The sequence below is a fragment of the Oryzias latipes genome, chromosome 9 (assembly GCF_002234675.1).
Source record: "Oryzias latipes chromosome 9, ASM223467v1".
Classification (NCBI taxonomy): domain Eukaryota; kingdom Metazoa; phylum Chordata; class Actinopteri; order Beloniformes; family Adrianichthyidae; genus Oryzias; species Oryzias latipes.
In genome coordinates this window covers 12,607,430-12,631,478 of record NC_019867.2, presented here as the reverse complement: position 1 = coordinate 12,631,478, position 24,049 = coordinate 12,607,430, and the positions used below count along the sequence as shown (strand labels likewise).

The following is a 24,049-nucleotide window of genomic DNA, read 5'->3' as shown; positions in this document are numbered from 1 at the left end:
TTGACTAATTTCAGCTGTTGCCTGTAGATCATAATATCATTTAAAAAGAACAATTAAAAGTCCTGATGAATTAAAGTTTTTTCTTGTTGAACGTTATTGTAGAATAATAATTTATTGTGGCATCTCTATTTTTCATGGTAAAATTTGTGGAAGGCGATTTGCCCAGACACTTCACACCACACTGCATAATCATCTGCACCCTTGAAGATTTTCAAGTGTCTCTGGTCACAACCTTGAGTTAAAGCTGAGGTTTATGCCTCACAGCAACTTAAAAGATTGGAGTTTTGTTTTTTTTAAATCCAAGATGTTTTTGGAGTGTAAACTCAAAGTATAACAAACTCAACCTATATCAAGTGGTAAATTGGTCATTTCAGTGATGGAGATCTTTGCATAAGGGAAAAAAAGCCGTCCACTCTAAATTAAAAATATCCTAAATGTACTATTTTGGTGTACATATTAAACACTGAAATGTTCTTGAAATAACCAGTTTATTGTTCAGTTAAGGTGACACATTAGATGAATAATTATAGGACAGTTTGGAGGTGAATTATGAAGATGATCAACCATCAAAACTTCATAAAACAAGAGTTAATTTTGTTTTTTACTTGTAATGTTTTTTTAATAGAGCCATTTTTCCTCAGCTTTGATGTCTCAATTATAGACACCACACTGACAGTTTTTCTGAAGCTTTGCAAAAGCTGCATTTGGGTTCCCAGCCAGAGTATTTAGTTGATTAAATCGGCAAAAAAAATAAAGTAGTTTGAAACAACAAAACATAATGATCTGAATGTTTAACACTGAAAAGACTCAACTAAAATCTCTATTGGAATAATTTATTTGTATGGTTTTGGTGAGCATTTGTTGCCACTCTTAAGATCTTTAACATAATGACATCTTTCTTTGGTTTCTTATTAAGAACTGATGTAAACGCATTTTGTTTAGTATAAACCTTGATGGAATTAACAGTTTCTTGACCCTTTCTTGAGAAGCTGACAAGGTCTTGTCAGCTTTCTTCATGCGTTGTCCCCGGCAGTGATTGATGGTACTCATCGACCCTGACGTGCCCAAGAGCCCGTCCACTCTGTAATAAGTCAGATAGCCAGTCTTGTCTGCGTACCTCCATAACCCCGCACACGGCGCCGATGCGTGGCCTTTTCCCTTTGCTATCTTGCAGCGTATGGGAGCACCAGGCTTCCACACGCTTTGCGCATGACACGATCCGATTGGATGCGCAGGGCAGGGGATATTAGTGATGTGAGAGAGTCTATCCAACGGCAGGCGCGCAAGGCTCGTAACCACACTACAGATGCCTTCACAGGAAACGCAGGTGTGTCGGCTGCGTGGACGCTTCCGTTTCCTGTGAACCGTTACCGAACGCGCAGAGATTTCATGCCGATTCAAAGCACGTGGGACGCTTATTTACGAAGCCTCGTGGCTGTGCGCCTTCCTGCCTGTGATGGAGGAGCGCGGCAGTGGTGCATCACTGGAAATGAGTGAGCGGTGCGGAGGAGATCATCAGTGAAGACATCAAGGGCTCCCGCGCGTTTGGGCAAGGTCAGACCCTATCCTGGATTAAGATTATGTCCACGTGGAGAGAGCAGGAGTGGACTTTGAGGATTCCTCTTTGGGGACGAGGTCGACAGGGGATGTCCCCTGAGGACAAAGAGTTTCTGTCGGTGCGTTGGCTTGCGGAAGCTGCAAAGATCCCCCTGTTCGCGTGATCATGGCTGAGCATCGCTTCTAAATAATCTACAACAAGCTGCGTGACTTCTCTCTTGCCTCCCCTCACCTGGGAGATAAAGTTTTCCCGCTCTGCTCCTGAGGATTGGGGGGTTTATTTACCCACTGATTCGTGTCTGACGCACAGACACAGTTGAGGCCAGTTCGTGGGATTTGAATGCTGCGAGTTTGCCGAGCAGCGGGGAACTGAATTCCTTCAGAGCCGTGGACCTCTAGAGTCTGGCTTGCTGTCGCTGTCCATGGTGCTGAACCCGAGCTCCAGGAATGGTGGAGACGCTGAGTATCGCAGTGATCGGTGCTCCCGCAGTGGGCAAAACTTCCATAATCCGCCAGTTCATCTATAACGATTTCTCCGAGGGGTACACGGCGACCAGAACCAGATATGTGTACAGACCCTCCGTCATTCTGAACGGAAACATGTATGAGCTGAAGATTTTGGACGTCCCGCCAATCGCCTCGTTTCCTGCGAGCGCCAGTCAGGTATAGTCCCCCCACCCCCTTCACTTCTCAAGATTCAACTTTTTAAATTGATCCCGTCATCTCAATTTCTTAAATCCACGTGTCACTTGCTTGGTCTTTGTTTAAACTGTCAAGCAGCGCATTCACAGCTGCTGCCAAAGACAAAACACCACTTTTATTTAGTCGCCTTTCACTATCAGATGTCTCTACTAGTTGCTATGGAGACTGAGTTAAAGCCTTAGAGCCTCACTTTGACGGTGTAAAACTCTCAACCCCCTCATGAGGAAAGAATGAGGTTTTTATAAGCCATAAGATGCCTTCTGCAGAGTCCTAGCGGTGCTCACAGTCAGATCTATTCAGATGAGCCTACTGCCTTTTTCGCTGCTGGCTTTTGAGCATTTGTCTGCTAATGGGATGCTCTGCAGGAAGCAATGGTCAAAGTCTGTGCTCTGAAACAGAGCACACTGTCCTTTTATTCAAGGCCACAGGTCACATGGCACGACTCATTAGTCACAGAGTTGTCAGCAGGACAACTAAAATGTCTTTTTTTTGGTATAAAATACGTCTATGGCTGCAACTCCTTCCTTGCTTGAGTCACAAATTTCCTCCTAACATTGATATTTTTTAAAATTGTCACATGCTTCAAGTATTTTATTCCCGGTTCTAGTCCCTAGATTATAATGAAGACAGGCAGATTTCCAATAGTTCAGGGAAAAGCCAGCATGACACACTCTCAGCAGTCAGAATAGTTTTGCTGAGCTTTCTTTCCCTCCTTTCTTCTAGTCAACAATCCTTTAAGTCCTAAAATCCTGTCTTTGTGTTACCATTCCTCCACTGTGGACACACAAAAGAGGAATTTGAGGGGAATTGAAAAAGCTTGTAACTCAAACTCACCCTATGAGCCTTCATTTAATCTTTGCATTCCAAAAATAAGTTCTGACATTGAAAGCCGTTGTTTTCTTTGTTTTAATCAGAACGTGTTTATGGGTTGCACTGCAAAGCATGAAACCTTATTTTTTCCTTTGGGTTTTGTAAAAAAGAAAAAGAAAAAAAAAAGTAGCTTTTTGAAATCTTGTGACCCATTCCACCTATGTCTAAACCTGAGGCGTGCCTTTGACCCTTTGTAGCGCCACTTGAGAGGTTGCGGTTCTTTCACAAATGAAATTTCGGAGGTCACCTCCTCAAGCTGCCAATTACCACAGTGGGAAATTTGCCCTTTTCTAGTTTCACAGATAGCCGCACAAAAATGGGGGGGACAACAAAAGATCATCCTGAATGTGAGGTCTCACAGTGGAGAAAGAGTTACTCATCCAGTCTACTGGAAGAAAATAGGAAAGGGACGTTATGGTGTGCCGCCCACAGGCTCCCTCGGAAAAAGCTCAGGGTTTAATAATTTTTCTGCTAAATCATTTTGAACCCCCACATTGGGGAAAAACTGGTAGGTGTGAGCAGACAGCATAGGAGAATCATACATTTCATGAGTTTAAAGTGTAGGAGTGTTTCCCCTGAGGGCTGAGTCACTTCAACCCTTTTTGTTGTTGTTGTGCCTTTCCTTCAGCCGGCACAGCTCACAGTAGCACCAGACTTCATGCTCTGCAAACTCATGGGAGCTGGTGAGGAGGTGAGAGGGACCCTGTACGTCAGGGTCTCTGTGTAAAGTATTCAAGGGAGAGAGAAACAATCAGCTGAGTGCTGCAACCATCTTTCAATCAAGCAGATTTATGGTTGCTAATTTGCTGAGTAACGACTCTGCAAGACGTGTTGTGCTTTTTCATTTTCTGGCCCTGTTGTGTCCTGCCTCTTCCAAAGCCCACTGCTCTCTCTTCACCATGAGGGCTCTTTCCCTGGGTTGCCATTATAGTCAGAGGCATTTGACCAGAGCCAGTAACAGAGCAGCACAAAGAACCATGATTTAAAATTTACTTGCTTTTGCTCAGTAAATTCAATTAAAGCGGCATTCCTGGTTGGAATACTGCTGGGAATAAACCACCAACAGAGAGCAGGGCAGCTGTGGTTGATTTCATTATTATTTTAGTGAAACGGTTAAAGCAAAGGTTACCCGGTGAAGTATAATCCATACTGTAACATTTGGGACAAACAAGCCTCGAGTCAGTACACCTCCATACTGATGCAGCTTTTCTCATTAATGTAGATTGTGTTTAAATAGATCCGACTAACGATCTTTAAGCTGTTTCTGACCCAGTTTTAACTATATATTCTTTTACTGCTTCAATTATTACTTTATTACTGGGCTCCAACGATTGATTTGCTTTGCTGTTGGGGAGGTTGTAGCTTGTCCAGAGCATCTGCCACAGTTTTGGCTGAAGGATGCAACAGATTTAAGCCTGATAGAGAATTTGCCATAATTGTTCTTGTTATTTTTATTCGTGCCATAATGTATCTCCATGACTTCCTCCCACTCAAGATGCCTTCTCTCCCTTCTCTGCTCTCAAAAGACATTTTCTCAGTTTTCTCTGTTAATACTCTTCAGTATAATGGCACTGAAATGATGGCTTTTATGTGCTGCGTATTGTGCAATTTGGACTCTGAGTCAGGAGGAACATGTACACATTTATAAAACAAGTTTGGTCCATCCAAGTTCAGAGAGACTGCTATAAAGTAAATGTTTGGATGTAGATTTTCAGCTGTTCTTGTGTGTTTCGAAACAACCAGTTGAACTTAATGGAGTGGACCCTAAATGTTGTTCTAAAGCAGGTAGAACAGTCAATCTCTGATTGGAAGATTGCAGTTTTTGACACTAAACCCCACATTGTTCCTGGTGGTTACAGTGTTCGCCACCAGTGTGTGAATGTGTATGGAGGTAGTAAAGCGCAAAAACACTGTACATTATAAGTCAGAGCGTGGTTGTACCTGACAGGCAAAGTGAAAACAGACTTGAGTGACTTTGCAAAAACCAAATTTTACCTTCAAAAAAAAAGGAAAGAAAAAAAAATCGGAGGAAATTAAACCTTTGCAATCTAATGTGAAAACAGAGGTATTGTTTTTTTTTGTCATGTCGAAAAAGCATTTCAAATAATCATTTTTATGGTGAGTTAAAAAAATCTAATATTTTAGTCTCCTGGCTTGAGCTTCTAATCCTCCATTGTCCCTCTCACTTAATACAACTTTATTTATATTCCCAAAATTACAGCAATAGTCGTCTCAATGGGCTTCATACCGGAAATTTAATAATAAACAGGAAATCATGAAGAACATGAAGTCATAGAATTCAATAAGTAATGGCTAAAACTAAACTAAGCAGACTTGGCTAAACTGGGCATCCCTACCCTTAGATCAGGGGTGTCAAACTCAAATTCACAGTGGGCCAAAATTAAGCTGTTAGGTAAATTCATGGGCCAAACTCAATACTTACTGAAAAATTAACTGCAACTGATTTGTAATGTTTAACCTTTTCAAATTGTGTCTTCTTATGTTAGATGCTTTCATCACAGCCACGTTAGCTCCGCACACAAGACAAACAGGTCTGTCCTTTATGTTCGTGAACAGATAATCTGCCCCCCACCTGTCTTGAAAGCTTCTGTTGTCCATCTTTCGCTTGGCCATTTTTGTGGAAGGGGAAATTAATTTGTCCGATGTGACTGGAGCATGGCTGTCAAGGACAATCAACACAAAAAAGGAGCGCTTGCCGGTTTTGACTGCGTTCCAAGATACTAGCAAAGCATTGTGGGATATGTAGTGTTAGCGGTACAGTATATACCGTGGGCCAGCTCTAATGCACATTTAATATGTGGGCCAATTATAATTACACTGCGGGCTGAATTTGGCCTGTAGGCCTGAGTTTGACACCTGTGCCTTAGAGCCTCCTTCTTAGTAAGTAAAAATCCTAGAAAAAAACGGATTCGAGAAAGAAAAAAAGAAGAAACGTCAGGGATGTCCACATGGAAGAGGGATCCTCTCCCAGGACGGACAGGCGATGAACTAGAACTCTTAGAGAAGAAATAGCTTATCTTATGTCACAACTACATGTTTGAATAGTCCAGCAGAAGGGCTACATTCAGATGGAGTTTGGGAATGGCTGGAGGCTCCAAATGAGCTGAAGGCGAGGTCCACAGCCAAGGACAGGAGCACAGATGAGTCAGAGGCAAGGTCCACGGTCAGGCACAGGACCACAGATGAGCCAGAGAGGAGGTCCACAGTCAGGTACAGGAGCAGAAGCACAGACGAGCCGAAGGTCGAGGTCCACCGCCAAGTACAGGAGCAGGAGCACAGATGAGCTTAACTTAATTTTAGATTCAACTGCGAGCCAGTGAATTGAAGCTAACACAGGAGTGATGTGTTCTTTTCTGCTAGTTCCTGCTAATAATCTTGCTGTTGCACTTTGAACAAGCTGAAGACTTTTTAAAGAACTTTTAGGGCACGCTGCTAGCAGAGTGACAGTTATCTAGCCTAGACTTAACAAATTCATGGATGAGTTTATCAGCGTCACTTTTGGATGGTACAGTTTTGATCTTAGCTATATTGCGCAGGTGAGAAAATGCAGTTTTAGAAGCCTGTGATATATGATAAATCCTGGTGAAATAAAACCTCTAGACTTCATCCATAAATTCACTCATCTTGTAAACCCGCTTCATCCCTTGCGGGGTCACGAGGCTGCCGGAGCCTATCCCTGGGGCCACTTCTGGGCGAAGGCAGGGGACATCCTGGACAGGTCACCAGTCTGTTGCAGTCTCTAGATTTCTAAATGTGGAAATGGAGGCTATATATTTACGCCATCCAGAGAGACTATCTGATCAGACAAGGCATCTCTCAGGTTTTTAGGGCCTAGTATAATGACCTCAGTTTTTTCTTGGTTTAGGGGGAGGTAATTAATTGTGTTATCTTTCCAAGCATTACAAAATCCTTGTAGGATAACTTTTAGCTCAGTTATTATGAAATTTATTAAAAAGATGAGCCAGACTCGATTCATTCAACATTCCTAGAATCTGTCCTTGGTCACTTCATCATAAGTAGGGTCAGGGGGATAACTGTTTCTAGCTATTACAGATTGAAGACAAAGTACACTCTGCACATAGGTCCAACGAGTTAAAAAAAAAAGTCCCTTTTTGTCTCAAGTGAGGGGAAAGAACGCTAAAAGCAATGGCTTTAGACCGTTTTCCCAGTCACAGGTCATCTCTGAGTAACGGGACTTTTATCCACACAGGATGAATTAGACTTTAACTGCACGTCAGGCAGCTTGGCCTTTGCATGACACATTTCTAATTACTCACCACCCTTCCTCAAGGGTCATCGTCCTGTACTCGAGAACCATCCATCATAACCACACATATCATTAAAGAGCCACCCCCAGCCTTTAAAACAGGTGTACACCAAAGTTCACTTCCCCTCTGGCAGAAGGCGGCATGTAAATTATTGACTAGTGTTTAAAAAATGTGTCTTTCTTTCAGTTCGCTGCAGCTGAATGAAACAGTTTTGTTTTATTCAGATGACTCACATCCTGATCCAGAGTTCACATCATCTTTGGCTAATTTGCACAAGTTGGGATATTCAGATAATTTTCTAGTAAATAGAATTTCCCACACTTCTTTGTGTTTTTTCTAACTATTATGTTTTCTTGTGATGCCTTGCGGCTGGTGTCTGAACCCCCTACCCCATTTTTCCTAGTCCTCCACAAACATAAAGGCTCACCCCAGTCTGGGACACAACAGCTTTATCTTTTAATTTTAGGAAACACAACAGCTTTCTCTTATTCGGCTGTAAGCTGACTGTGGCCAGCACAGTTGTCAGGGAAACATATTCTGTTTGGCTCTTGAGAAGAAAAGGATGGGATGCTCTTTTTTTAGTGCGCAATGTTAAGAAGGCCGATTGGAGCATAAAGACAGTGACACCCCAGTTAGGTGCTGAGCTCCCGCAGATGCACACTCACACTCCACAAGTACGCATAAATAAACATGCTGCGCACCTAATTTGCATTTATCTCATTTCACTTCATCTTTGCCAAATGGATGCACGGTCTTCCATTTATTTCTTGTTTTCTTTTGTTGGAGGTTGTAGCGTTTCCTCTCCAAGCTCCTCCTCTGCATTTAAAAAAAGGACTTGAACGACAAAGACCCATTAGATGAGAACCAAAGCTCCTATTTTTAGCTCCGGAGATGTGAGGCTGCAACTGAAGCCACCGTGCCTCTCAAGTCTTGAGTCCTCTTTCAATTATCAGAAAAGGTTGATGTGTGATGATATGCGTTTCTAGGGCGAGAATGTATTATGTGTATGCGGCGTACAGGGCACAACCTGGATTCAAATTCCCTTAAGGAGAAGAAGAAAAAGTTTGAACAAATGATAGAGGGCTAAAAGCTGTCCTGTCCTGTACGATTCTCAAAGAAAAGCAAGTAGTCACATTTCCGCCTCCTTTAATTTTCCACTTTGACTTCAGTCATTTTACACATGTTTGCTGGCTTACCTGATTGCCTGCATTATCTTCCTGCTCATGTGTGAGGCTGTTTCTTCCTGTTGATACAAACCCATAAATAACCTCCTCCAGGCTGAACGAAGCAAATTAATTCTCATCAATGTGCTGGCATTATCATTAGCATCATCACACCCTTCATCGATGTTTCCCTTCGCCTCCTCTTTCACAAATGAGCAGTCTGTCATCTGTGCACAAGTGACCCTTTACCATCATTTTTCCTGCACTGACATTGCATTTTCATTTTTAAAACTCTCATTTCAAGCCTTTTCGAGAAACAAAAACATCAGTCTGATCCCTTCAGTCAGCTCTCTGCTGCTACACATGTGGGTCACAGCAGCAGTATGACAAACACACCATTTAAAAAACGTCTGGCAATAGCATTTTCAGATTTAATTTTTTAGTTTTTTTCAGATATTTGTGGTCATTAGTCAAAAAATATGAAAATACATCAAGCGGAACAGCTCTCAAAATCTTGGCATAATATGGCAAAAAAGACAGATTCAGTGAAATATTGGGCTTCTTCCTGACAATTTGCTTCTAAATTATTGAACAAAAGTATTAATTTCATTGTAAGTGCAAAATAAAAATACATTTTTTTTCTTTTGAAATGTCAAACTAAATAACAAACACTTGAAAAGGGGTCACATATTTTTTGTGCCGTGGTTCAACATATGCAAATTACAATTATGGAAATATGGAAATTATCCAGGCTGCAGTTTATCAAAATCATCTGCTATTTCTTGGTCACATATACCAGATAAAGATTTTTTTCTTATCATTTTCACATTTTTTTTCATGCATTTTTTTATATAAAAAATATTAAAACACACTATGTGATGAATTCTAAGTGTTTGATTTGGCAGAGGCTGAACAGCTTTCAGACATGTCCATCCTAGAGACTGAGATTATTAACCTTAAGACTCTAAATCCCTGATGAAAGTGAAGAATCTGGAGATTCTTGTCGCAGCTTCAAGACCACACACACAAATACTTTCTGCTGATTTTTCTCAGATATTCTTTTGACTCAGAGGACACCATTGTTTTGAAAAAAGTATAACTTTTAATGGAGGAATACACCGTATCTATAGTATAAATAAATGATCTATTTGTGTCACTCTCAGAGAAAAATATACGGAACAAGCTTGAACTTGAGCTTCTATAAATAAGTCATTAGTTGTCTTAAAGAACACCGAAAAATCTACTTTGTCCATGTAAACCCATTCTTTAGTATCTTTTTTTCCTTTTAAGGTGATGCTAAATTAGGTGGAATTTTCGATTTGGTACTAATCTTTTGTGCAACATATGGTTCAAAAGTGTTAGAGGTGACGATCTTGTTCTGTCTTTTTTTTTTTAACTAAAACAAATTTAAAGGTGAATAGATGTACTGTATTAAAAATGTTAATTTTTTATAAATGTTACCTTTGCTCTTAAATTTAATCTGACAACTTTAAGATAAATTATATTTAACAACTTTATGCTTCCTGCACAGTTTAATAGCTGTTCTTTTCCACACTTGAGATTCAGCACAATTTCATGTAAATGAATATAAGTTTGTAGCAATCTTGGACTCCAGACCTGGTCCTTTGCAGCGTGCGGTAACACCAGAGCTTATGTCGACATCCTATCTGCTCATCCTTTGATCCACTTCTCCCTTTTTCATCTTTCCTCAGTTCTCTCAGGCCTTTGCTTGTTTTCTCATTTCCCTTTCTCTGGAGATCTGTTCCCCCTCAAGTTCTCCTGTTCCTCTTTCCCTCTTTATCAGATCAAATGTTTATAAATTCATTGCGTTCTGTTCAAAGCTGTAAGTGTTGCGGTGAGCTCGGGGGGAATTGCAGCATGAGCAGAAGAATGGGTCACAGTGTTTTCACTGGAACAAATGTCCCCCAGTAAGACACAAATGCACCCAAATGGGCGTTAATTACACCTTGAAAGTCATTAGCATCAAACAAGCCTCCGCCGTGATTTGAATCACAAGCCTTAACCAAGGAGCAGCACATGTAACTGACCTTTTTTGTTCCCCTGACAGAAGGTTAGTGTTTGCTCAGGCCTGACCTCTGTCATCGTCCTTGAACACGTGTAACTAAGCGACCAAGCAATGCTTTTTGCTGTGTAGTCACTGGACGACTTTGTTACGGTCTGTGAAACTCCAAGAGTCAAGTGAGCTGTAGAAATGGAGAGAAAGTGCAGAGTCAGGGAATTCACTGCAGTTTTTCTGCAGCAGAGCTTATTCTAAAACATTACAGGAGCACAGACCATCATCTCCGTATTCTGTAAAAATCCGCCCTTTGAAGCATGAGCTGCGTGCTTGATTGGATGATTAACCCTTTAGGAGAAAATGTATATATAAATTATAGTCTCTGTTTGTTAAAAAGAAAAACAATTCTGCTGTAAAAATGAGTCCTGTTTTCTGTAAAGGTAACAACGTGATTGGTTTCCTGTTGGTTATTATGACAGTTATAAAAGTTTTTAATTATCTGCATTTGTGTTGGTAAAGTGTAAATAATGGATCAGAAGTTAAGAACCAGATAATAATAATTTATGTAAAAAAAAAGGTTAAGTAAAGCATAACAGGGGTGGATTTACATAAGTTTGCTTCCTCCTACACCTTTTAAAATAAATTAAACTATTATTGACAACCTTAAAATGTATTAGTATTAATTGTGTCATGTACTGTATGAATAAGAGCCAATATGTCCATTTTTGACTGAGTAATTATAATAGACTTATTTACATGCGTCTGTATAAATATCTTCCAATCAATTCATGACTAATTATTCTAAGTTTGGTATATCTGTATGTTGATATATGTTTTGTTATTTGTCTTATTTAGTTTAATTTTTGTTTTAACGGCTTGAAATAAACCATTTCCAAATCCAAATTTTGCTAACATTTTTAGTGGCAAGCATGGTTGGGAGTAATTCATTACAAAAGAAATGCCATAGGGCAATAGTTCAGTCTCTTTTTGAAATAAAGTAGTGAAAGGCTTTACAAATGAGCTTGCCATGTCCCTCCGGAGTCTGTCCTGGCTACTGTTGAACAAAGGGTGGGTTCACCCCGGACAGGTTGCCAGTCTGTTGTTGCAGCACACACAATCAAACAACCACATAGACTCTCAGTCACATCTAGGGACAATTTAAAGTCACCAGTAATCCTAAGAAGCATGTTTTTGGACGGTGGGAGAAAGCCGGAATACCTGGAGAAAACCCACACATGCACAAGAAGAACATGCAAACTCCACGCAGGAAGGTCCCAGCCAGGATTTGAACCAGGGCCTTCTTGCTGTCATTAAGAAAACAGACATGTCTTAAATGCCTTAATAATGACCAAAGAAATCTCTGTCATTTGTGTGTGCCCTTCAGGAGTGGATGGATCTGCGCTGCAGAGGTGTCCGCAATGCCAACGCTTACATCCTGGTCTACGACATCTGCTGCGTGGAGAGCTTTGAATATGTCAAAATGATCAGACAGCAGATAGTTGAGAACAGGTAAAGGGTTAAGTGTTCTCACTGGCTGTTCTGTTGGCATTTCAGGTGATGTTTTATAACATTTCCTGCTGGTAGAATGCAATGTCGAGGTCTGTCACAGAGATTTTAATTTCATCCATTGTGACTTTAATGTTTATTTTCCCCTTGGAGTTAATATGTAATGAAACACACTCTTCCAAGAATTTCTGACTTGTCTTGATATTAGCTGGTGCCAGAGAACTGCTGCTGCTGATGCAATGGTTCTAAAACATTCCTATCTTTGTCAGACTGAATAAATCTTCACAAAAAATAAGAGTAGAGAACCACTGGAAGACAAAATCCAGGTTTTGTGTTCTATGAGGCTGTGCCTTGAAAGGTCAAACACCAGAGGGAAAAAAATTAGCTCTGAAAAACTACTGGTAGTCTCCACACATTTACATTTAGAAAGGTACACCGAGGTACCAGTTTTATTTGCTTAGCCCTACATGGCCAAGCTGTGATTGCAGAGTTCATCACAACATTCTTGCAGCTACACTTATGGTCCCTAGACAGGAACCCTTCATGATCAGCAGGAGAGCTGACTGCAAAAGCTCCACAGAACCTCAGAAATTTATATTCACAAAACAAAGAATTCGTGTCAGAAAGAATGAGACAAGCAAAAAGCTGAGAGGGAACAAGCGGAGCTCTGAGACGATGAATAATGGAACTTAGGAGGGTTTTTTTTTTGGCGCTTGCAGTCTTCAGCGGCAGCAGAACAAAAATAGTGAGTTGGAGCTCTTTGGGTTGACAGAAATCTGTTTGGAACCACACTAACCTAATTTTTCTGCCCTATTTTTTAAGCCCTCGAGCATGAAGCCAACCTTTAGCCCACTGAGGCTTTGTGACAGCAGCGTGTCACACCATCACTTTTTGCAGCCTTTCATCAAAAACTTATGCTTCTGGCCTTTAATCCGTTCATCTTACTCTGCAAAAACACTCAACAGAGATATGTATGGATGTTGTTTGTTTCACATCCGCTCTGGAAAAAGGAGGATAGCAGTTTATCAACTTTGTCGAGATATGAGCATTGAGCAATATAATATTTCTTCTTTCTTTCAAGCTATCTGTCCATCTGTGAAAGCAGGCGGGAAAATATGCATAAATATGCAAATCCACGTCAGACGAGGAGACATGACAAAATGACACATTTATTCAGCATTAAAGGAAAAGATAAAAGCAGGAATTTTACCCCATCTCTGCCTTTGCTGTCTTCAGGGAATCATCAGATGACTTATGCCCACATGCAGTCCTGCCTCACTGCTTCTCACTGACTTAAATCCTTCAAACATCCAGCTTTTTTTTAATTATTTTTTTTACGAAAACAACAATTTAAGTTCAGAATTTCAAAGTTTTGCAGTCATCCATGCATTTTTAGAATCCACTAAATCCCGTTTGATGTCGTGGGTTGCTGGATCCAACCCAGTTAGTGTTGGGTGAAGGGGGGGTACACTCTGAACAGGTCGCCAGTCTGCCGCAGGGCTGCACACTGCCATGCACACCAAGGGGCAAATTAGAGATATCACTTAAAGACCCACTCCAATGAAAATTGTGTTTTAGGTGTTTTTAACAAGTTCCTGTGGCATTGTGCTTAAAACTGCATTTTTGAGTGTTTATATATTCAACTGTAAACTGTATAGCTGGATAGCTCCAATATTTCTCGCCATTTTTGTTGCACCGGTAATATTAGGTTGGGGGTGTGAGGGGCTGCAAGCTGGATGGGGAGAGTCTAAACAAATGGCTGATGGGAATTCAGGACAGGCATACTCTGCATCAACAGTCACGCCCACAACTCAGAGGCGAATTTCTAATGACCTACTGCTACTCTGCAGAAACTATGTCCTAAACAACACAGATTTTTTTTAATTGGCTAAAACCTGGATAAATTATAATTAGAAGACCACTGGGAATGTTTATAAAATAGATCAAAAGTAATTGGCGTTGGACTTTAACCGATAAGTGTGAGGCAAACCACCATGCAGCCCTCAAGTGTAGTTACTTTGTTCCATTTTTTCTGTTTTTCTCAATTCAAGCTGCCAAAGGGATGGTGATCTAAAACCACCAATCAGATGGAAAATTTGAAATTCATGAAGTTTCCTTGAGAAGTGGTAAATAATCTATTACAAAGCTGCTACAAAAGGTGGTGATGATACAAGGAGCTCCATTCATTCAGTCAGCCTCCCCTCAGTTAAAAAAAAAAAAACCACTGAGCGAGCCATAATGATAAACATCAGCATAGTAGTTATGGTGTTTAGTAAATCAATACTGTTGTGTTGTAATTTCTTGCAGGGAAGGCAGCAGCAACGAGGTGCCAATCCTGGTGGTGGGTAACAAGAGAGATTTGCAGCGACAGCGCTTCATGCCTCGCAGGGCCGTGTCCGTCCTGGTGAAGAAGACCTGGAAATGTGGTTATGTGGAGTGCTCTGCCAAATTTAACTGGCACGTAATTTTGCTCTTCAAAGAGCTGCTGGGCATTGCTGTGGCAAGGGGCCTTCGCCAGAACCACACCTCCATCCGTCTGCAGGGGGCTCTACAAAGGAATCGATGCACCATCATGTGACCCAGAGAGCTCCCTCCAGCCCTCTTTACTCAGGGGCGAGAGCGGCACTGGAGAAAAGGACTTTTATCATAATGGCTGGAAAATATACCCTGTGGCCTCTTGCTTAACTGAGCTGATTTTTCATACCGAGGTTTATTAGTCTTGCGCTGTAAAAGACACTTAAAAAGTCAAACACGATCATCAAACCACTTTGTTTCTAGTCGATTTCTGCCCACTGTGTAGAAACAAGGAAGGGAAGGAGGAGCAGAATAAAACCAATGAAATAAGTAAAGCACAGTTACTTTTCTCACTTTAGCTGAACAGCTAAAGATTTCAGGCTGTGCCTCCCTAAGTAACATGGCAGCAGGTCTGTACCCTGGCCTGACAGGATGATAGCTGCGTCTGTGAGACTCAAAGCAAAAAAACGAAAAACAGCAATATCATTGAGTCTTCCTTTTGAATTTATAATAGACAGCAGAAACTCACTGGATTTATTTTAAGATTTGAGGCCAACCAATAGAATAAAGGCAAAGGAAAAACCTAAAATACATAAAGATTAAAATGTATATAAATACAATTAGATGATGTTTATCAGTAGATATAAAAAGTAGCCTATCTTTTATTTCCTATACTTGTCCCTATTATCATTTGGCTTTTTTTAAATGAATTTTGTGGATGTGGCAGATTACGTGGAAGCCGGATGTAGGTTTTAGGCCTGACATTAGATTATATTTCAGAGATAACGAAGGAAAGCAGAATACATGTGTAAAAAAACAGAGCTATTTGAAATGCAGAATAGGGGGGGTAAATGTTGAACGCTTTAAAAAGATTGGAGGGATAACATCCATTGGTTAGTACATATATAAATAATCGAATTACATTCACAAAGAATGCCACATGCTGTTTGCTGTGATCCACCTGCACTTAGACATCCAGCACAAATAACTACAGAGAGCTTAATGACTTCACTAAATGCCCCTTCACACACAAAAATTGATCACCATTAAAGTTTTAATCTCAATTCTACTTAATTGGTAATTGTGTGAGCTGCATTAATTAGGTCAGGATAAGTACTCTGTGCATATGGCAAGCCAGCAGAATTATTGTACATAAAAATGAGTCATGAAATAATCAACTTGCATGTTTCAGTTGGTAGAACCAACAAGTCAGGGTTTAATTGCACTGATGTGAAAATGTAACGTTGTGTTTGATTTTTGTATTACATGGTTTTCTCACACTGTAATGGACGAATGTGATTGTTTTTCACTGGAACGTGAGAGGACAAGCTTGTGATTCTCTCCAAGATGTAGTGTTAACCCTCTAGTTAGGCCAGATGGTTGTATTCTTTCTTTTGTTTGTCTGTTTAATTTGTTTCCAGTAAGAGAAGAGAAGAGAAAAATGTAGCAGAGACATTTTTTAAGAAAAAAAGGAGAAACTGTGTGTAGCATGAGTTTCCATCTGATTGTTTGTGTGTGCATTACCAAATAAAAAGGGCTACATTTTTTTTAAGGAGAAATACTTCATGTATTTATTTTGAGGAGTTGGTACAGTGAGTATTACCCCCTTTTAGATTCATGCTAAACCAAAACATTGAACCCCCCCCAGCATCTAATTTCTGTGTAACCACATTTGTATCGTTTTGTCAATGTTGCCATCTTGTGGTAGTGTAACGTCTTATTATCAGTACCCAGATCAGTGCTAAACAAGAACAAAAATGGTTGCTTTTTCTTTCTTTTATTTACATTTGTAAGCATACATGGGTCCCTCTGTTCTATCTAAAGCTTAAGGTTCACCCAGAGCTCTTTTTTAAAATCTTTACTCCAATCATTTTGACACAAGCCATGTTCCGATTTGATTTATTTGTTGCTTTTTCTGTCTTTTATCATGCTTCCACTATCTTACGGTGTTTTAATTGAATATTTTGTTATTATGATGTGGTTGATGTGCAGCACTTTGTTGGGGGTGTGTTGGATTGTTGCACAAATGCATTTAGCCTGCAAACAGTAAGGTCTATTGGTTCTTTCATAAACAAAATATAGGGGTTTGTGACTTTCATTTTCAACCCCTTTCATGCCTATATATTATATCCCGCTATGAAAGAAAATCTCTTATTTTTGTTTTTGAATACTAAATTAAGGGAATTTTGGAGCTGAAGTGGTTTGATTCATATTTGCATCAATAGGAGGGAGTTAATTTTCTTAATTTTTCAAATCCAGATCCAGATCCAGATGATAATGCAAACTCTGGTCACAATGTTGGTATGTCATGGCCAGAAATGCAGATGCTTTATTTGTGTCTTTTGTAATCTCATGTTTTATGTTGTGATATTATTTAAACCATTAAGCTATAAGATATCCTAATTGAACTTTTTAATATAATGTCATCAAACGTGGGGATTTTCTTTATGTTTTTTTGAAAGCCAACAACACATTTCTGTACCATAACTGCCCTTTTTTGGGGGTAAATATTAATGGACGTGATAGTTCAAACAATCAGTATCACACATGAACTTAGGCTACTGTCAAAGGGGGATATAGGATGGTCATATGTCAGCTGTGGCGGGGCGTGTCCCGCATCAGACTGACACAACGCATGTCAAATGTTTACGAATGTTTAGATTAAAAAAAAAAGAAAAAGAAAAAGTCACGTGGTTCAGGTTTGGATCTTGGACTTCTAACTCCCAGCTGTCAAACCGGTTGAAGCGGAGCAGCCGCTGCTTCCAGCGGTTCGTCCCCAAACCGTGCGGGATGGACGTCATTAGGAACTGCTGGCTTGGTGGTGAAAACCTCGTCGGCTAGTATGGAGATGCAGTAACTAGCTGTCCGCTGTCGATTTATTCCAGCTCTGTGCGGAATCCTCTGCAGTCTGCATCAGCAGTGTCTTCTTGGCATCACTCTTCGTCCTTCCTCCGGCGTCATGTGAATGGACTCGTGGGGCACTCTCTTCTTCTTCTTGCCGCTCTCCCGACCCTTCTCCTCCGTCAGGCTTTTTCGTCAGTGCCCGCGCGCGTCCACGCTCCGACAGTCGCGGTGGGGCTGTGCTCCTGTCTCCGGTGTCCCCGGTTTATCCCGCGCCCCTTTGGCGCACGGCAGCGCCGAGGATGAGCGAGCAAGGGAAGGGCTCGGTGTCCGCCTCTGCCGCGGCCACAGCACCGGGCTCGGACACGTACAAAGGCTGGCTCTTTAAATGGACAAACTATTTGAAAGGGTACCAGCGGCGCTGGTTTGTCCTCAGCAATGGTCTGCTCTCATATTACAGGTAATTTTTTTTAAAATTTTTACTTCCAAACGTGCCATTTCTCTAAAAATAAACGCCACTTAGCGGGCAAAAGTCATCTTTCTGTTTGCGCATCATGACAGCTGGCAGCCTCAGCTGGCTAGCAATAGGCTAAGCTAGCTGTCAAATGGACAGTCAGCTGTTTACTTCCAGCTGACGGAGGCATAACGCTTTGCTTTTTGCTGACTGCTGGTTTTAGGGACGCGGATAAAAAGTCAGAGGCGGACACCGCTGCACACTTCCACTATGAACCCCCCCCCCAAAAAAAAGTGTTTGAAATTAGCTGAAATTGATGTCAAACGTTAGTTAGCAAACGAAGCTAGCCTGTTAGCATCATGTCAAGAGATCATCTTGCTGCTTACTTATGCTGAAAAAAATCACATTTTTTAATTATTTTATTTTAATGTTGCCATTTCAAATATCTGTGACGAACGGCTGTCGTGTTACTCTGCACCGCTGAGAAAAGCCACTCAGTGTGATGATCACTGCAACCAGATACGAAGCAAGAGGTGGTCGTTGTCATCCTCATCCTCCCCGCACCCTGACTGGAGAGCTCCGAGCCAGCCTTACTACACAGCCGGTGGACACCTGTGGCTCAGGTGTTTCAAGCCAGGGAGTCATGTTTCAGCTGGTCTGGCTGTTCAAGACACAGTATGGAATCAGAGAAGATCATCTGAGATTACTTCTAATGTAATGTCATAAAAGCTTAATGCTTTATTTTACGACTTTTATTCTGAAGGTTTGGCCAGAGCACATTAGCTCTGCTTCAAGTCCTCTGTTTTAACTTTTCTGGGTCATCCTGCCCTCAGTTCTCCACCAATGTTGAGGAGTTTTATCTTTATAATAATACCCATGAATGTCAGTTAACCAAACAGTACGCAACACAGAGTTGAGTACATTTGGGTATATTTGTTCAAAGGTTTGCATTAGAAGTACTTTTTCCATACTTTATAAATTCATAACTATAGGCTATGTGCGTTTAAAACTGATCTAAAAGTTCAACAGCGCAAAGACCCACTCTGATGAATATTGTGTTATTAACACCAGAGTGTAACACCAACAGTAGCATTTTTCTCATGAGAGAAGACACACGAAGAAACTTAAGCTTAAACTTGCATTTTTTGTGTTTCTTTATTCAAATCATTGTGAATCAGGAGCAGATGTAAAAATATAGTTTGAAAAAGTTTGTACGTAGGTGGGACATAGACACTACAGGTCAAGTCACAAGCTCACTGCTCCATTCCGATGCATCCACTTGCAGATGACTAGAGCCGCCTTCGTTTTCCTCGTCAAAGCTGGCCTTTCAAAACTTTACGTCTGGATAGCTCTAATATTGCTCGCCATTTTTATTGTAGTGATGTTAGGTAGGGGGTATAAACTGGCAGGAGAGAGTGCAAACAGATGGATGAAGGGAAGTGTAGGAAAGCTTACTCCGAGCCAAAAGTCCCGCCCATGACTCGGAGGCAAATTTCTAATGAACTACTGCCCTTCTGCAGGAAAATATGTTCTAGAAAATGACAGTTTTTTTTTTATTTTGGCTAAAAATGGCATAATCATAATTTAAAAAATGATTTTACAATAGATTAAAATGTAGTGGGACTTTAAAGTGTTGGTGCAAACTTCCGTTGCTGACCATGCTAAACCAGTGTGGTCCGAAACTTTCTATTAGATCTATTTGTCATATTTTTTTTAACGTATCCTCCCTGAATTTTTAAAGGTCATTAATGCATTTTAAAAATTACTGATAACCAGTGAAAACATGAAATGAAAGATAAATAAGTCTAAAATTACAACATCAAAACCCATATTTAGCTAAAACCCTACTGAAATAAAAAAAAAGTCTTTAAGTGTGTTTTAAAATCCTCAGCTTAATCAATAGAGTGGAGGAACAGAGGCAGAACATTCCAGAGCTGTTGTTATACGGTACTCGATCTCCTCTAGTTTTAAAAGGAGTGTGAGGGGGCAACTGAAAACCTGACTGGAGGGTCTAAGACCATGAGAAGGTTAATAGAATCTAAAAAGCTCAAAGATGTAATGTGGAGCCTGACTATAGAGCTCTAAAAGGAAAACCTTCTCTTTTGCTGATCTGGGTTAAAAGAAGAGCAACATAGTTCTGCTCAGGGTAAAAAGGAAAGCTCCCTGTTGAATGCCCCGTCATTAATAGTCCATTATATTGTAAAATAACTGCTTTTCTTACGGGTAAATCTAACTTGTTGACATCTGAGCAGGTCTGTTTTCTCCTCCACTCATGTCTTCCTGGAAGGCCAGATAGTGTTTACATGGCTCCAGGCTTTGGGTCTTTGTTCAGCATGAAAACATTCAGTTAAAAGAACGGCTTAAAAACTAAAACTTCTCACCGAATGTCAAGTAATCACACTGTTCCATCTCAGAGAAAAAGCAAAAAGTTTGAACATTTTGTCCAACTTAATTTTTAGATAAACCTAAGGGAAATAAACTTTTACAAATGCAACTACTAACTGGAGTTTTACTTTACCTACAAACACAGTCAGCCCTTAATGACTAAAAGCAATCAAAATGCTGTGTTTAAAGAAAAAAATAATTATACAACTTCCATTACATTCTGGAAAAATTAGCCTCTTAACAATAAATACATCAATGCACTCAAAAAGTCAAGACTGCTTGGATCAGATGCAACAGGATCCACTCGTCTTTTTTCCATATTGACTCTAATATTTTTCTTTTTAAGAATAATAAATATTAACTTGCATTCAATGGAACTGCTTTGTCAAAATTTAAAAGAATCCCTGTTAATCTTTCCATTTCAAAGCAAAAATTAGCTTTGACCAACACTCAGTATTTACACCCTAAAAAAAGTTGTATTTATTTATTGTCTGCGTTTTTTGGTTCACTTTTTGGGCTCTCAGACTAAAGTAACTTGGTGTTGTATTTTTTCATTGTCCATATAATGCAAAGATCCTGTTTGTGTGTGTCGGACTTGGAGCGCCTGACAGAAACCGTTTTGAACAAACTGAGCAACTGATTGTTGCTCAGGGGTTTTTTCAATAATTTACCAAGGTTAGCAGTGTCTTAGTCTGTAAAATACGGAGCTTGGTGCCTTCCACAATGTTAAAAAACCAAACAAAAATTCAAAATCTAACTACTAACCTCTCTGAGGCTTAGCTCTCCTGAACTCCATCTTTTCCTCCTTTTCCAATTTCAGTTATATTTTAAACTGACTTTTCTTTGCAGCTTTAATGTTCTAAATACTATTTCCTAACCTAATAGGGTAAACCAAGCTTGTAGTGTTTGGGAAGATTACAGGGCATTAAAACTTTGAGTGTTACTGGAGCTCCCGTATCAGTGCTCCTGGCTCTGTCTTAGTAGACCAGGCAGCACATGTTTTCTTAAGAGTAACCAGATAGTGTCATTTTAAGTGCTCACCAGATGTTTGGCCCCATCCATGGCTCCTTGAAGGGATATGTCGTGGTGTTAAAGCTTAACTCTATGATTGAATCGTTGAGTCAGCCAAAATTGAAGGCAAGGTCGGCCCCGGCTCAGTAAGGTTCACTTTGGCCTGATTCCACTCTTGTAGCCTGACATGTCAGCCAAGTGACTGGAAGAGGCTCCTGTGATCTAATCTTGCTAATGGTCTCTTTGTTGTTCTAAGCACCAGACTGCAGACTGCATGCCAATGTCACTCAGTTGGTGTGGCTGACCTGACACTATTGGTGTTTCACTGTGAAGCTGAGAGCAGTGGATGGATGTTCAAGACGGCAGGAAGCCATGTTCTCATCATCTCATTGTTTCATTTTATCAGCAGGTCATGCCAAGCCGTCGCTGTAGTGGTATCACTGCCTTGGTTTTCTTTTGTCCTGTTTCTATCTGTTTTTGGCATGTCTATCAGCATGCCTCAGGCTCCTTCCCTCCATGTTGTGATATGACAGCCTCCTGCCCATAGACTGTAAAAGGCAATGGATGAATTCAGGTGTGACATCACCGATAGAAAATGCCTGACCTCCGGCTCTCGCTAAATCCCTCATCATTGCTTCTTGATACAGGCACCACCATATGAAATCAGTTGACAGTGATTGTCTACTATGGCAATGGCAAAAGTAGTTGTCATACGATGACTCAGCGCAACTCGGACCAATCACTGTTGACTGGTTTCAATATGGCGGCCGCCGTAAAGCGAAGCAATGGTACTTCCTATTTGGGAACACCAGGAGGGAGGGGCTGAGCTGTCCATTGTTTTTACAGTCGATGCTTCTGCCACAACAAAACCTGTTGGAACTCTGTTCTTCTTTACTTCTCTTGGCCGTGTTTGGTGGTGTGTGCTCTGTTGTTCACCGGGTGCTGTTTTTATCGTTACATGCTCCAGATCGGTGGATTTGTGTTTTATCAGGATGTGTGCACAGGGCACTGACAGGTAAACTCTGCAACGTTTTCTTGATGCAGTCGGAGATCTGAAACTTCTGTCACATCTTCAGCTCCACCCGCCCTTCTACACCCTCCCCTCTACTTGTCCCATAAAGCTCCTGTAGCCTTTATCTTTCTCTCCCAGCTTCTGGACTATGTAGTTTCATGGCCTTTGCATGGCCTCGCTTCCCTACAGGGCAGAAGTGATCTGCATGGATCTCCTCTTACTCGTCGGCAGCACATTCGGTTTGCTGACCCACTTACATTCAGGACTCTTCAGCTGAGCTCAGCTGAGTGAGCCTGGAAACTGGCTGCTCTCTGCACTGCTTTGCATGACCCCAGTGTAATGTTGTATGCACAACCGATGTTCACCAAGTGCCAACAGAGGAGGAGTACACTGTTCTGCTTGTTCTCCTCTGACTCTAGAACAAGACCCGAATTCAGTCAAACAAGCAGTATGAAGAAAGTTTCTGCATGAGAGTATTCCTGCTGCCTTTCAGCCTGAAGAGGCTATAGGCATTCCTGTGAATGTCAACTGAAATTGAAGTGAGTTTACGGTCTAGTCCTGCTAGGAGGCTGCTGTGTGTGTCAGCGGGTGAGTGGATGTGTGGAAGGCACAACAGATATTTCCACACGATAGTATGGTTGAATGCTTTAAATATGGTGTTCCCAATGCTTAGACATGTGACATGGAGGGCTCCAGTGTTGCTTGTTAAAAGTGTTTTAAACATTGTGAAGCAAAATCAACCTTTGCAAAAAGGTGTTACAATTTCTTTAAAAGGAGACAAGTTTTGAGACAAATTGGTATTTTTGAAATATCTTCATAAGAGAAAAAAATACATACTCAATTTGCCATTGATAGTTAAAAAGAATTTATGGATCACTGTTGTGTTGGTTCCCGACATTTTAAAATACTTTAATGTTTTTAAAGATTGAACAGCATTGGTTAGTTATCCATCCATCCATCCATCCATCCATCCATCCAACCATTATCTAAACCAGCTGAATCCTTTTTGGGGTCACAGGGTTGCTGGAGCTACTCTTGGGTGAAGGCGGGATATACCCTGAGCAGCGCCACACAACCATTTCTGCAGACATTCACAACTCGGGACAATTCAGAGATACCAATTAACCTGTGAAGCATGTTTTTGGACTGTGGGAGAGTAAATTGAACCTTTTTGCTGTGAGGCGAGAGTGCTAACCACTATTCCACAGTGCAGCCCTAGTTCTACATCCTAAATGTTTAAAAATTACAATGTTTTCTAGTCAATTATTGAACCACCGTTTAGATGCAAAAACATGTTTGTTTGTTGCAGACATCAGGTATGTTGGGTTTCTCACTGGAAAATTACGTAAGGCAGAAATAACTTGAAATTCTTTTGATGCCTTTTTTTATTTTATTTTTTAAATATTTAGTGAGTTTTGCTGGTTTGCTTTTCAACACTGTCCTGTATGTAATGTAAAGCAACTGACTGCTAAAGTTAATAAAAGACAAGTCCTGAATATTATTATTCCTATTCGACCCTAAACTACAATATCAGCTGTCTGACAACAGACCAGCCAGTTGCCCAAATGCCGGCATACATCAAAGAGCTCTGCGGCGGCGCTAGTAGTAGCCTAGCAGGAGCTATCGTATGACAAAGCAGCCTAGTTATCATAAATCTTTTGATATTTTTCTTATATTCATTGAGACAGTATTAAAGTGATCATTTTTGTTTTTCATGTTCCTTTTTTG

The 24,049-nt window shown here is 40.7% G+C and overlaps 2 protein-coding genes across 4 annotated transcripts in view; both read left to right on the top strand.

Annotated features, from left to right (window-relative positions):
* Positions 1 to 196: 196 nt before the first annotated feature.
* rasl10a (RAS like family 10 member A) lies at positions 197 to 16,170 on the top strand. The gene is made up of 3 exons (XM_004072370.3): positions 197 to 2,220; positions 11,983 to 12,107; positions 14,412 to 16,170. The coding sequence occupies exons 1-3, from the start codon at positions 2,005 to 2,007 to the stop codon at positions 14,680 to 14,682; spliced, it is 612 nt and encodes a 203-aa protein (XP_004072418.1). The 5' UTR covers positions 197 to 2,004; the 3' UTR covers positions 14,683 to 16,170.
* A 107-nt stretch (positions 16,171 to 16,277) lies between these two features.
* The window catches only part of LOC101175572 (oxysterol-binding protein 2), a 40,594-nt gene continuing 32,822 nt past the window's right edge, over positions 16,278 to 24,049 (top strand). For 2 of the 3 annotated variants that reach the window (XM_011479142.2, XM_020705925.1), the window contains exon 1: positions 16,278 to 17,919. In XM_011479142.2, coding sequence (XP_011477444.1) covers positions 17,762 to 17,919 — 158 coding nt within the window. In that variant the 5' untranslated portion in view covers positions 16,278 to 17,761. Of the gene's footprint in view, positions 17,920 to 19,513; positions 22,861 to 24,049 lie in introns of those variants that run through there. The other variant, XM_020705926.2, reaches the window with a different exon arrangement.

Coding starts and splice junctions, on each gene's coding strand:
- rasl10a (XM_004072370.3), top strand. CDS start 2,005: ATGGTGGAGACGCTGAGTATCGCAGTGATCGGTGCTCCCGCAGTGGGC. Junction 2,221..11,982: donor TTCCTGCGAGCGCCAGTCAG/GTATAGTCCCCC, acceptor TGTGCCCTTCAG/GAGTGGATGGATCTGCGCTG. Junction 12,108..14,411: donor CAGCAGATAGTTGAGAACAG/GTAAAGGGTTAA, acceptor AATTTCTTGCAG/GGAAGGCAGCAGCAACGAGG.